Source organism: Pyrgilauda ruficollis, unplaced genomic scaffold (genome assembly GCF_017590135.1).
Source record: "Pyrgilauda ruficollis isolate IOZ18807 unplaced genomic scaffold, ASM1759013v1 scaffold110, whole genome shotgun sequence".
NCBI classification, from domain to species: Eukaryota; Metazoa; Chordata; class Aves; order Passeriformes; family Passeridae; genus Pyrgilauda; species Pyrgilauda ruficollis.
In genome coordinates, this window is record NW_024509211.1 from 1,385,994 (window position 1) to 1,399,278 (window position 13,285).

General features: G+C 39.2%; 1 protein-coding gene across 6 annotated transcripts in view; it reads left to right on the forward strand.

Moving 5' to 3' along the window:
• Positions 1–13,285, forward strand: part of ARID4A (AT-rich interaction domain 4A) — a 47,344-nt gene that overhangs the window by 27,349 nt on the left and 6,710 nt on the right. For 5 of the 6 annotated variants that reach the window (XM_041476538.1, XM_041476573.1, XM_041476547.1 and 2 more), the window contains 9 exons: positions 3,231–3,303; positions 5,581–5,675; positions 5,994–6,091; positions 7,474–7,702; positions 9,319–9,569; positions 10,887–11,084; positions 12,186–12,270; positions 12,414–12,546; positions 12,711–12,773. In XM_041476538.1, coding sequence (XP_041332472.1) covers positions 3,231–3,303; positions 5,581–5,675; positions 5,994–6,091; positions 7,474–7,702; positions 9,319–9,569; positions 10,887–11,084; positions 12,186–12,270; positions 12,414–12,546; positions 12,711–12,773 — 1,225 coding nt within the window. The remainder of the gene's footprint in view (positions 1–3,230; positions 3,304–5,580; positions 5,676–5,993; positions 6,092–7,473; positions 7,703–9,318; positions 9,570–10,886; positions 11,085–12,185; positions 12,271–12,413; positions 12,547–12,710; positions 12,774–13,285) is intronic. The other variant, XM_041476555.1, reaches the window with a different exon arrangement.

Consider the following 13,285-nt stretch of genomic DNA (forward strand, 5'->3'; position numbering starts at 1 on the left):
TCTTGTCAGTCTATTTATAACATAAAAGAAAGATCTGTCCCTGGTAGCTCCACCTCAGATTGCCTGAGTTCAGGGTGTACGTGCTTGGAGGTAGAGATTCATTCTTTCTTTTGTAGAAGAAACTATTTCATCCTCTGTGCTCCCACTCAGCTCTAAAGGTTGGCACCCACAGAAGCTTTAACATCTTTCTGTAGAGTAAATGATGAGTCAGCATAGCAGAGCCACATTCTTGTTCAAAATCATGCTAAGGACAGAGGCAGAGCTCATGGTGAATTAGGTGGCTCGAAACCAAATGAAGCAAAACCAATTACAAGTGTTGTACACGTTTCTGTGTGCTTTGTGTTGCTGGTGATAGTTTTAAAAAATACATGAATGATGATAATGTTGTTTGGAAGACCATAAGAAATGGAGATGGGAAAGGAACATCTCCATTATACAAAGATAAAAAGATAATGTTCATGGTCAATTTTATTGTTTTACTGTTTCCAGTGTTCCCTGACAGATGTGGCCTGCTTGTCAGAAAGCTGGAAGAAAATCTCAAACCCATAAAATTTCAATCTTTTAATTAGAAAAGAGGCATCTTAGAGATTTTTATTTCTTTTCATTCAAATTAAATTCAGCCTCTCATCCTGAAACTAAAATGTTTTTCTCATGTTGCATTTAGCTGTGGGTGTTGAATGAAAGGTCTCAGTTTTGAACTCTTGCAGCTTAAAATTTTCATGTTGTTTTGCCTCTCACTTGGATTTACCTTTGGCTATAGTCTCCCCCTTTTTGCAACATCTGTATAAGAAAAATATGAAATGAAGAGACAGAAGTCTCTTCAGTAACTGTTTTTAAACAGTTATCATTGTGAACTTATTTATGCCCAGGCTAAAATGGGCACAAATGTCTGGATAGTAGCAGTGAGTTTTGGAGAGCAGCACTGCCATCCTGGTTCCTGCTGGAAAGCAGTGCTGGGAATTTCAGCTCTCCATTTGCTCTCTGATGGTGATCACTGGTTGTGGCATCAACATTTCTCAGGTGTTTCCTTGATTTGGGTGCAGATTTACAGCAGCTTAGACTGAACCCCATGGCAGGGGCCTTGGGACTAGGAGGTCTTTAAGGTCCATTCCACCAAACCCATTCTGTAATTTTATGACAGCTGATGTATTTAAAGTAAAACTTGCTCAGAACAGCAGACACTCTTTGGAATTCTTTAGTGTCCAATTCCAAACAGATAACCCTGGTAAAAAAATGACATCTTATCCTCATGTTGCAGTAAGCATATCCAGGAAGGGTTGGTCTTTCTCATTTTGGCCAGAAGCAAAAGAACAGCTGATCCAGGATTTATTCTGTGGTGGCAGTCACTCAGGCCTTACTCAAGTGACTTCTCAGAAGGATCTGCTGCCTCTTCTGGCATCAGTACCAGGCACAGTTCAGACTCCCTCTGTCCAGGGGCTCATACACCATCAGAGAGAAGCAGGTGCAGACTCTGGGATGTCTCACACAGGTGGATGCTTATTGCAGCCAGGTTTTATGCCCTCACCCTATAACATTTTTCATCTTTCCTTTTTGCTTTTCTTCAGCTGAAAGTACTTAGTCTCAGTGGAAGGGCTAAATTCTGGCTGCAAGACAGCTGTTTTAACATGCATTTCTGCTGTTCTGACCCACAGTTCTGGTTTGGCTTTGTGCCCACACAGAAGAAATGGCTTTAATTCAACTATTCAGAAGTATTTCTGGATGTTTACTGTTATTAGATGTATTTAGTTTGCACAGTTTGAGCTGTATTGCCTTCAACCAGTAAACATTACAGTAGATGGTAGAAATTTCTCGATCTTGAAGTTATTTTGCAGTCTGGATGGAGAGAAGAAAGCTGTGGTTTCTATAGCAATACTTCACTTGATAACCTGGAAGAGCATGCTAATTCTATAGATAACTGTTTCTCTTTATATAATCCCTGTGATGTGCTGAGCAAATGGTAACTGATGCTGTACAGCGTTATGATTACACATTTAATTTCCTCTAATTATTCCAGAAATAAAATTAGTGAAGTAAGACAGATATTGTCTCTGCCTGATTGTAGCTGAGCCCTGTTGGGTTTAGAAGCTCAGAATTCAGTGAAGCAGGCAGGGCTGGGATTCATTCTGATGCTGGGCAGATTGCTGGTTTAGCAAGGCACTAGCATGTACATCCCCATTTCCCTGCCTATCTCCTTGCCTTGAAGCTTAAAGTTTACAGAATGCAGAGATGACTGAAATGTAAATTGTTGTTCTGGTTTCCTTCTGGAACTGCTTGTCACTTTCCTGTTATTTTTAATAATGTAATGATAAGATTTTTTGACACGTACTGTACGTCTTTCCTTCAAGACAGCTGCAGCCTGCCTTGTGCAAACTGCCAGGCTGGCAGGAAGAAAGTGGCATGCAGAAAGCAGTGCAGGGAAAATGGTTTGGGTTTTTTTTTTTATGGTCTCTGCTAGAATCTCAAAATTCCATGAAGATATGTAGACATTATTTCCTCTGCCTGTCCCTTCCACCTCCCCCCCCCGCCCCCAGTAAATTTACTTTATTTTAAAAAAAATTTAACTGGAAGAAAAGGAATATCTTTATTTCACGCTGTGGATTACTTGCCATAAGTTTATCTCATAGTGTTTATCTCTTTCAGGCTTTAAATTGTAAAGGTGAAACTAAGGAATTTATAGTAATAATAAATTACAGAAGTGACATTAAAGGTGTTTCCAAATATAAACTGAAATTGAGCATTGGAGCTTAATTATAAAACAAATACTGTCTGGAGCATCTCCAACAGGTACTGTTGGAGAAAGAGTTGTTGTGCAACCTGAGCTAAAGCTGGGATAAGGAAAATGAGTTAAACAAAAAAGCCCCAAACAAACAGAAAGAACCTAATGAAAAAAAACCCTGGAATTTCTGTGAATTCTTTCAGTCTTGTAAATATCAGACCTCTTCTGTGTTAGGCAAGTGTGCTACATGTATTGATGTTTTCTTTTTGAGGGTCACTCATTCATTCTGTCCTGGACTGATGCTTTCCCTGACCTGCATTTTCTTCTTTTTCTCCTGAGGTACCACTTCAGTCTTCCTGAGTAAATTTTGTTTTCTGCATATTTCACCATTACATGGGTTCAGGGCCAAATGGGAAGTGGTTTGGGTTTAGTTCTTGCTCGTAGGCTTTTGTACAAATAAATGGTTACTTTGCATATTAGCTGTTTTCATTTGTGACTGCATTTATTTTCACAGCCTGAGGAAGAGCTTGATCCTGAAGAGAGGGACAACTTCCTCCAACAGCTTTACAAGTTTATGGAAGACAGAGGTACCACTGAATTTTCTTCCTTTTTTTTTATCTCCAGTCCACTTTAATGGCACAGCACTCAAAGGGAACTCAAATCCTCCCTGAGGTGTTTTGGTTTTGTTTTGCTTTCACAAAGCCTTTTTTATGTTCACAACGCCTGTTAAATAAGCCCTTGGTTGATTTCTGGTTGTGACAGCCATGGCTGAGAGCTCTGCTGCTGTTAATCCCAGGCTGGAAGCTGTGGAGTCTGTCCATGGATGGAGAAATCCAACCAGCAGAGAATGGAGACGTGCCATCCTCTAGTCTCTGTGCACAAATGGAGCAGTGATACCTGAAGAGACAACTTAAAAGATTCTATTTTATCCTGTAGTTACAACAAGAAAATAGTGTGTTTTAAACATCTGTGTTTACAGAATTAAGTGAGACTTAATAAATTAGAATAGTTGAGGTCTTGGTTTCAGAGCTGTATCAGAAGGGCATGTGCTCTGCACAGGGAGCAGGATGTACCTGCTGACTTGGGAGAGCTGCTGTTGCATAAGGCATTTGTGATGAGACTGACATGAAAATGGAAGCTTTTATGCTCCTTTTAAAAAATCTATATTCAAGCCTGCAGAGTTTTGTCTTTTGGAGTATATTGGTTTGATAAATTTTACTCATGAGGTCACCACTTCAATCCTGTATCTCAAATAACATTTTCATCCTGCATTAGTCTTGGTGTGGAGGTAGATTATAGGTGTAACTACTGCCCTTTTCCCTTTTCTTTTCATCTTTCTTTTCTCTTGACAGCAGCTACCTGAATGATATTTCCATAGCAGCACAGAGTGCAGCAAATGTTGATGTATTTGAATTTGAAATGACCAGAGCTAAGGGTAAAACATGAAGTACTTGCAGCGTCTGAATATTTGCCCTTTCTTTTTTTGAGGGGGGAGGTTGTTAAAATTAATGGGGAAATCAAGCTGCCTTTGTAGAAGAGGGTCTGTATGGCTTCTGAGGAGGTGTGTTCTAGACCACAGAATCATAAAAGAACAATCCAAAAGCTGTTCAGTATTGCCAGTTCTTATCATAGGTTTGGAAATTGAGCATGTATTATGGCAAAGTGCTCTGGAGCTCATCCAATATAATTTTGAAGGCCTCCTGTGTATATAACCAGTGTTTCTGGAGAATAAGCTGCCTTAGGGGAATAAAAGGCTAAGTTGGGGAGAAAAAAAATAAATTATTCTGCTGCTGGGCTAATCCAGAGTTTTCCTTTCATGTAGCTTGATTGTTCCCACTTTCTGTTTTCTTGCTTTCTCATTCTCTTTCTTAAGCACTCACAGACTACAAAACCAGTAGGGATGTCAGGACCTTGTGAAAGCAGAAGAAGAAAGCATTTGTTTGCTGAATTTGAAGACTCAGTCCATGAAATATTCTTTAAGCCAGCATGTGGACTGAGCAATGTGCAGGACTTCTTCAGGAATGGGACTTTCCCCTTGCCTGTTTGCTTTTTATTTTCCTTCTCCATCCTTATAGCTAGATTTCTGTTCCCACCAGATTTGTTCTACATTCTGTTCTCTCAGTATGAATGTTTTGATTCATGGAATCATTACAGTATTCCCAAAGTCCTATAAAATTATTTCAATGATTCCAAATATAATTGCATGAAGATGAGGGAAGATACAAAGCAGCAGGGAGGAGGTTTGGTATTCTTCCTTGCTGGGAGGATTATTGTCTACGTATGCAGCCACTTGCCCTAAGTCACTTTTGGTTTCTCCCTCTGCAGATAATTACTGTTCTTTATGTCACTGCCACTCAGCTGATCTGAGTTCTTTCTTTTCCCTGGAACTGTCCCAGATATTCATGTCCTGTCAGGTCCTTGTGCTTTTCCACATTCTGACAATTTTCCTGAGTGTCTCTTCCTAATCCAACGTCTCTGCTTGTTCCTCGTTCCTTTCAGCCCACGGTGTTTTTAGTTAATCTCTTCACACACTGCTCTATTCCAGCATTCCTCAGGTGTTCTCTGGAGCTTCCTGCAGTTCTGGCTGTCCTCCCTGCTCACGAGAGGAGCAGTGGGATGCAGCCAGGTGGATGGGGGTTGTTAATGAACCTGGGAGGCTGATAAACCACCCAGAGATAATGATGCATTCAAAACGGTGAAGCCATAACTGGTCATTGCAATTTACTGACTGGGAACATACCTCAATCCATTTAATACAGATTTTAAAGTGCAGAAGAATACTTGTAGTGAAATGTGTGCTAAAGCCATGGAAGAGACATCTTGCTGTTGTTTGGGATAACTTGTTTCTGTTTTATTTTATTCAGGTACTCCTATCAATAAACCACCAGTTCTGGGCTACAAGGACCTTAACCTCTTCAAACTTTTTAGGCTGGTTTATCAGCAGGGTGGGTGTGACAATGTAAGTGCTGGATGTTCCCTGAACTAAATATGTCTGTTCATTCATATCTATAAATAGTTGTCCAGGGAAGCTGTGGATAGTCCATCCCTGGCAGTGTTCAGGCCAGGCTGGACAGGGCTTGGAACAACCTGGGATAGTGGGAGGTGTCCCTGCCCATGGCAAGGGGTTGGAACTGGATGATTTTTAAGGTCCCTTCCAACCCAAACTGTTCATTTGTTATAAAAGGCTTTGGCTTTTAGCTCTGTTAGATATTATTCCTTAATGTTCTTACTTAATAAAACCTGTAAACTTCCTTTTTTCTCTTTTTTTCCCTCAAAGATTGAAAGTGGTGCTGTATGGAAGCAAATTTATATGGACCTTGGCATTCCTATTTTGAACTCAGCTGCTTCCTACAACGTAAAAACTGCTTATAGAAAGTAAGTTCTTATATTAGGTAATGGTGAAAACACTTTTCCTTTCTTTTTCCTAGTTGTAGCTTGTACAATATTCAAGAGGTTTTTGGCAGCTAGAGAGAGCAGTTGATATTCTTCAATTAACGAACAGTTCTGAGCATTTTCCAGCGCTGATGTGGAGGAAGGGAGGGAGGAGTCAGGGCTGGAAGTTCCTGTTGCTCCAATACATCAGAATTCTGCTCATTTTTTACCAGGAAACTTTCACTTTCCTCCTGTGCTGATGGTATTTCAGAGTACACACTGAAATTTATAAAATAAGCTTTGGCAGATTGAGTTTTGCAAGTTAAGGCAATTAACAGTAACAGACTCCTTAATCTATAGATATTCTATGCATTGAGGAGAATTTTATACCAGTTGCTTTTACTTCATGAAAGGTGTTGACTGAAAAAAGACATGTTTCAGATTGTGCATTTACATATAATCTTTGCAGAATTTGTGGAATAATGGCATTAGGGCTTAACTGTGTGCATTGCTGTGGTAAATGTGAGAGTTACTAAATAGTAAAATTATTACTTACATTGACCAAATGCATAAATCTTTTTCTTCTGACCCTCACTTCTCAGCTGTATTGTAACTTTTGAATTGGAAACCTTTCAGGAATGACATTTTCCAAGCTCTTTTTCTAAATAAAAACTGTTTTTATTGTTTATCCTCCTTGAAGTTTAACAAGAAACAATTGGGCTTTTTGAGTAAAAGGGAAGAATGAGATCGTCTTGACTCAAACCTAAGGAAATTTGGAAATAGGGATGACTAATGACTGAACTCATGTTAATGTCAATGAAGATGACCATGTTGAGACTCTCTTCAGTGGGATTTGAACTGGGCACATGTTTAAAGTCTGTATTTTATAGAGAAGAGTGTTTATCCTGGAAGAGTAATTGGTAAATGTGTACTGGGTTGCTTTTACAGTGGAAATAATGATGCTGTTTGGACACATGAAAATGTGTTGTGACAGTCATAGTGTGTTGTAACTTGCATATTAATTCTTTGAGGAATAAGCTAATTCATACCTCTCTCACCTATAACTGGATTAGAGTGTGCACAGGCAGTTTCCAGAGAACAAGCTCATGCATGGCATTACTGTCACAAATTCTTAACTGGATGGGGATGAAGTTAAATACATGGGAAGCACCTCTGTGTATTCTTTTTCAGCATTTGTCTTGAAATTGTTTCACTTCAAAATCTTCTCTAGCTTTTATATTTGTATTTGCTTTTATTTGGTTGTTGTTTTTTTTTCCTTTATTATTATTTTCCTGAAGTTACTGAGCAGGAAAGTAGATTTTATGCACTTCAATAAATGGAAAATAAACCATGGAATATAAATGGGACCTTCCTTGTGTCTGTAGGTATCTTTATGGTTTTGAAGAGTACTGCCGTTCTGCAAACATTCAGTTTAGGACCATCCATCACAATGAACCAAAAGTGGTAGAAGAGACACAGAAACACGTGGAACCAATGGAGGAAAGTGTGAAAGAGGAACAAAAAATGCCCCCAACAGAAGTTAAAAAAGAAGCAGAAGAAAATTATTCCAGCAGTGAAAGTGAGAAAGAAGAAATTGAACTAAGATCCCCAAGGGTGAGTGGATTGAGCTGATTTGTGTTTGGTCCTTAACAAAGCCCCTTTGTGTAGTGAACAGTTTCCATCATGAGTTTTCCCTGTGGAGCAGCTGCACATTAGAATTGTTGCACTTGCACAAGTGTGGAGTTCTGTGAGTGTTAATTGTTAATTATGTTCTACCTGGACACAGAGTCAGGTTTGATTATTCCTTCGTATTCCACACCTTGCATGGGATTTGCTCAGGCTCAGTTGGATGTGCTCTGGTTCAGGGATGGCTTGGAGCTGTTCTCATCAGAACAGTGAAACACAGCAGGACAGTCTTGGTTGTGGGGGAGGGTTTCCACAGGCACATGGAACTGGAGCCTTCTGGCAAGAAACAGGAATATCAAAAACCTGCTATGCATCAAGAATCAAAGGAAGACCCATTTCTCTGAGCTGGTTTTTACCACAGTTTCTCTTCTGATAGAAGAAACACTCAAATATTAAGAGTATATAGACAAAAGTAGAGGGAGGAACAATTAAGTTTAGCCTTCATTTGTCTATAAATGCTGTAGAGGTGAGCGTTGTGTTAGTAGCTGCATAGATCAGATCAGTGCCACATCAGCTGGAGGATACTGAACACCATGAGGAATACAGACAGTACTTTAAAGGTGTTGGAATATGAGTGTAGCACTCATTTAATTACATTAAAAGAACATTTTGTGTTCTTCAATAGAGTATGATTACTGAAGGACAACAATTGCTGCTTTTAAATTGTTCAAGTTCTAAAGATTCTGTTTGACTGAAATGTCATTCTGTTGGAGTCCTTCTTGCAAAGCAGCTTTTCAAGCAAACATATGGCCTTATGGATTAATAGATGAAAGGACATGGTGTAAACACAGGTTGAGACTTCTATTATGTATTATATTTCTGTTTAAATGAAAGTGGTTGTTCCAAGCTGCATCAGCCTCAGTGAACTTCCTGACATGACATTAGCTTTGTTCTTAGTTTGTTCATTTAAGTTTGTTTTTCTTTTTGAGAACACTCAAAAGAAGGATAAAGAAATGTAAGAATTGTCTTTTTAATAATTGGCTCTTTGTTCTGAATAAAAAGCAACGATCCTATCAAGAGACTTCTAATAAATCAAATTATAATCCTGTGCTAGATCTCTAAGAATCAGTTGCAGATAGTCCCAGGCAGCAACTGCCTTGAGTACTCAAGGTGCCTTTTAAAAATGGGATATTCAGAGTTTTTTGAAAGCTGACAAATTTTTGCCCTTGATGTCCACAGGTGACTGTGGACAGGACTGAAGGAGCCTCCCCTCAATATTCCTATACAAGCACTCCAAATAATGATACTGCTGTAGGTGAACAAGACATTTTGGCCCTTTCTGTCAGAGTAATAAACACTACAGGTCCAAACAAATGTCCTGAAATCTTCCATCAGTTAATCAGAAACTCATCCTTATTATTCCAAATGAAGCAGATATAAAAACTTAGTTTTAATTTTACTATTTTAGAATATTTTGCACAATTTTGTCATCTCCAGCCTTTCTTCTGTACAGGAGTTGCATGTCTCACTTTTTGCTAGGGTTTGGAGAGCTTATAAGAAAGCAGGGGACAGGAGTCCTTACACTGATTTTATTTCTGTTCCAGGGACGAAGAAGACTTGCCCGTGATGCAGCCCCTGCTAAAAAAGATGGTGAAGAGGATAAAACCCAAGACAAATTAAAAGACAGTAACAAAGAAAACAAAGATGTAGAGGAAACACCTGAGAATGCAGAAAAGAAAGAAAATGAAACTCCTCTAGGGAAGAAAATCACACCAAAGCAAAAAGAGAAGAAAATTAAAAAACAGGAGGATTCTGATAAAGAGTCAGATGAAGAGGAAGAGAGGCAGAGGGAGAGGTAAGCACTAACTTGTATCACCTTCTTTGAGTTTCTCTGTGCCATGATTGAGCTGTTTTCCAGGCAGGAGGACACAGACTTGATCTTACTGGAGTGTGAAAATCAGAAGCCTTATTCACTCAGGCAGGGAATGGAACATTTTATTTCAGGCTTGTAGAGCCTGCTGTACTTTCTAGAAGCATCTTTTTGTGCTCGATGCCAGGCTGTATTTTTCACTGTCACTTTACTTGCCAAGGCTGTGTTGGTGTTTTATCACACCAATACCTCCAGACACCAAGCTGACCAGGCTGTGAGTCTGCCAGGTGCTGTGAGGGTGGGAACAGCTTGGGGACACTTCCCTGGGCAGTTGAAACAGAAATGGCAAATCCCTCTTCTCCTGTGCTTTAAGGGTTTGCTGATGGCTGGTGAAGCTGCAGGCTCCTTTTTTTTACTGTGTGTCAGATGATCAAAGCAGCAAAGTTTTCTTTAAGCTGTGTGGGTGTTACTTGTCCTCTGAGTTGCTTGCCACAATATAATTGATCTTTCACTGAAGGCCAACAAATCTATTTCATTAAAAGCAAACCCATAGTCCTTTTTAGTATTTTATTACTTGCTGACTTTTTTGCAGAGTAACTTCTAAATTATGCTAAATTGTCCCTTAAATAGGGAAGGAATTATAGCTAAAAATAGGTTTGATTGTAGTTCTTCAAAATGTGTTTGAGTATAATATTTAAAGAGCAGCTAAAGGTGTAATGAGAGGTGGATGTATCTAATAAAGAGCTGTGCAGACTCTTTTAAGCTTGGCTGAACACTTTTGTGATCAGGTTTTTTTCCAGTGGAATGGTGTTTGTGTCCATGAGAGGATCACTGTGATGGCAATTCAAACTCATGTGCAGTTAATAAACTGTAGCATGTTAAGCCAATTGTAAAAATACCTTTTTTTTAATAAATAATGTGTCAAAATTAAATATTTCAGAAACTGAAGTTTTCTTCCTATGTTGTTTGGGAGACACACACTGAGTTAACTTTTATTCCTCTTTGTATTATCAAAATATTAATTTCAAAAATAATCTTTAAGCTTTAAGGTAGTTGTATGCTTTATAAATTGTGTTTAAATTTTAATAAAACTTTCTAGATGTTTTTGGCACTTAGCCCTATTCTCCCTAAGTTCTGTTCTTGATTTAAAAAATCTGTTGCTGAGCAAGCTTCAGAGACAGGACAGGGTGCAGAAAATTAATTTCTTTTTTTGTTGCAGCCTTTTTCTACCTTGACTACTCTCTAAATTTTATAATGTGATTGTGACTAATTGGTGAGCATTTTAAATACATTTTACTGCAGGGAAGAAATTGAGAACAAAGGAGAATCAGAAGGTGAAGAGGATGAGGAGGACACAGAACCCTGCCTGACTGGAACCAAAGTGAAAGTAAAATATGGACGTGGAAAGACTCAAAAAATTTATGAAGCCAGTATTAAAAGCACAGAGATTGATGATGGAGAGGTTTTATACTTAGTTCATTACTATGGTTGGAATGTAAGGTGAGGATAACAAATTGCCTTTCATTTCTATGTTCAAAGGCTTATTTGCACAAGAAATTTTTGTTTTTAAGGAAATCAAGTGAGAGATGGTCAGTGACGTGGCTGCATGTTGAATTATCAACATAACAGACTCTGACTTCTTCACTTTTCAGTGTTGGTGATTTTGTTCATGGTGTTGCAGTGAAATGTCAGAATATACTTGTATTTTTCCAAGTGTCCATCTGCCTTAGTGATCCTCACCCCTTCTAGGAGTATCCCTGATACTTATTGTGTCTGTCAGTGTTAGCACTAGCAAACTTTCCTTTAAGGGAGCCATTGATAATGGTGAAGATATTTACAACTAAGTGTATTAAGCACTGGAATTTTGGCAATAAAATATATTCTTGTATTGAGTGTTAACTGGGATTGTAAAAATGCTTCTCTGGCAGCCAGTCTTTATAGTACTTTATATACTTCTGGTATATAACATGTGGTATTCCAAATCCATAAGCAAATTGCTTTATGTGGCAACATGAAGTTTGAGTGTGGCAATATTCTCCAAATATTTACAGGTTCCCTTTACCCTATTAATACCTTTAGGAGATTTTGAGGAGCATCAGTGTGTTTGTGCTTCTCAGAATCTCACCCAGTTTGTTGCCATAATTTAAAAAAAAAAAAAGGTACATTTTGCTGCTGAGGTATGGTGTGGTGAAAACTGTCTGATGTGGAATAACTGACACTTTAGAGCTGACTCAGTCCCCTGAGTGTTCCAGTGAGACACAGGGAAGTTTGTACCTTCATTCTCTTCATTCCATGAGGTTTTTTTATGGACTAGAAATGTCATTCAACTTTCTAAGGCCAGAATACTGCATGAGTTGTAAATACATGCTCTGCTGTCATGGAATGGTTTGGGCTGGAAAGGAAACCCTTTCTCATTCCACCCTCCTGCCATAGGCAGGGACACCTTCCACCATCCCACGGTGCTCTGAGCCCCATCCAACCTGGTGTTGGCCTTTTCCTACTTCATTAATAAATATTTTGTGTAATTAAAGTATTTTACTCCTCATATTCAAACAATATTTTTATGTGTAGTGATAACAGCATGATTTCCTTCCCTTTCAGGTATGATGAATGGGTGAAAGCTGATCGGATTATCTGGCCAGTGGAAAAAGGAGGACCAAAGAGAAAACAGAAGAAAAAAACTAAAGTAATGATTTCAATAAGTTTGTTGTAGTACTGTATTTAAAAAAAAAAAAAAAGTTATTCAGGCCACAGTTTAGTTTTTAATAGAGCAAAAGATTTGATAATCAGTAGTGAAACATTAATAAAAATGCACTGTTTCCCCTGCAGAATAAAGAAGATGGTGAGAAGGATGAGAAGAAGGATGAGGAGAAACAAAAATCCAAGCGTGGGCGGCCCCCTCTGAAATCCACTCTCCCATCCAACACGTCCTGCAGCCTCCCCAAAACGCCGAGCAGCGAAGGTAAATGCGGCTCCGGAGGTGCAGGGGCAGCCGTGCTCACTGCACCCCGCTGGAGCCCGGGCTGCGAGCGAGCCCGGAGCTCCCGCTCCGCCCCCGGGGCGGCACCGCCCGGCCGGGCGCTCCTTCTGCTCCGCGCCAATTAATTCTTTCGATTTTAATTTTAGCAACACCTCGCAGGCAGACCAGACGTAGCTCAGGAATGTTTGATTCTGATAGAGGATCAAACGGTGAGTGATCTCAGCCCTGTGTATGCTTTGGAGGCTTTTTCAGTACCTTTTTGAAAACAAGTTTGGGGTTTTTTTGGGTTTTTATTAACCTTTTTTTGGTTGGTTTTTTTTTTTTTTTTTTTTTTCCTTTCTCCTTGTAAATTTTGTTGAGTAAGCAGTTGAGCTGACACTGCTGAGGAGCACAGCTTGCTCACAGAAGAGCAGTGACTGTGCAAGTCATCCCGTGTTCTTCAGCCAGAGCCTTTCAGTCCTGAGCAGACCAAATCCAGTGCTATAATGATAGTCTTTATTGTGCTAATTAAGTCCTCAACCTCAATACTCCATCATCCAGCAGAGCTGTTAATTATACACAAATGGCAGCACATCTTTGGTGTTTCTAAGCCTCTCTGAACAAGAACTGAAGTGAAATCACTGTCTCCTTTTAGTACAGATCCCTGAGTAATCTCCTGGTAATGTACTAATGCTTGCCCTTTATGTGGTGCATCATTTGTACAGTAGTTCAGCAATGAAAT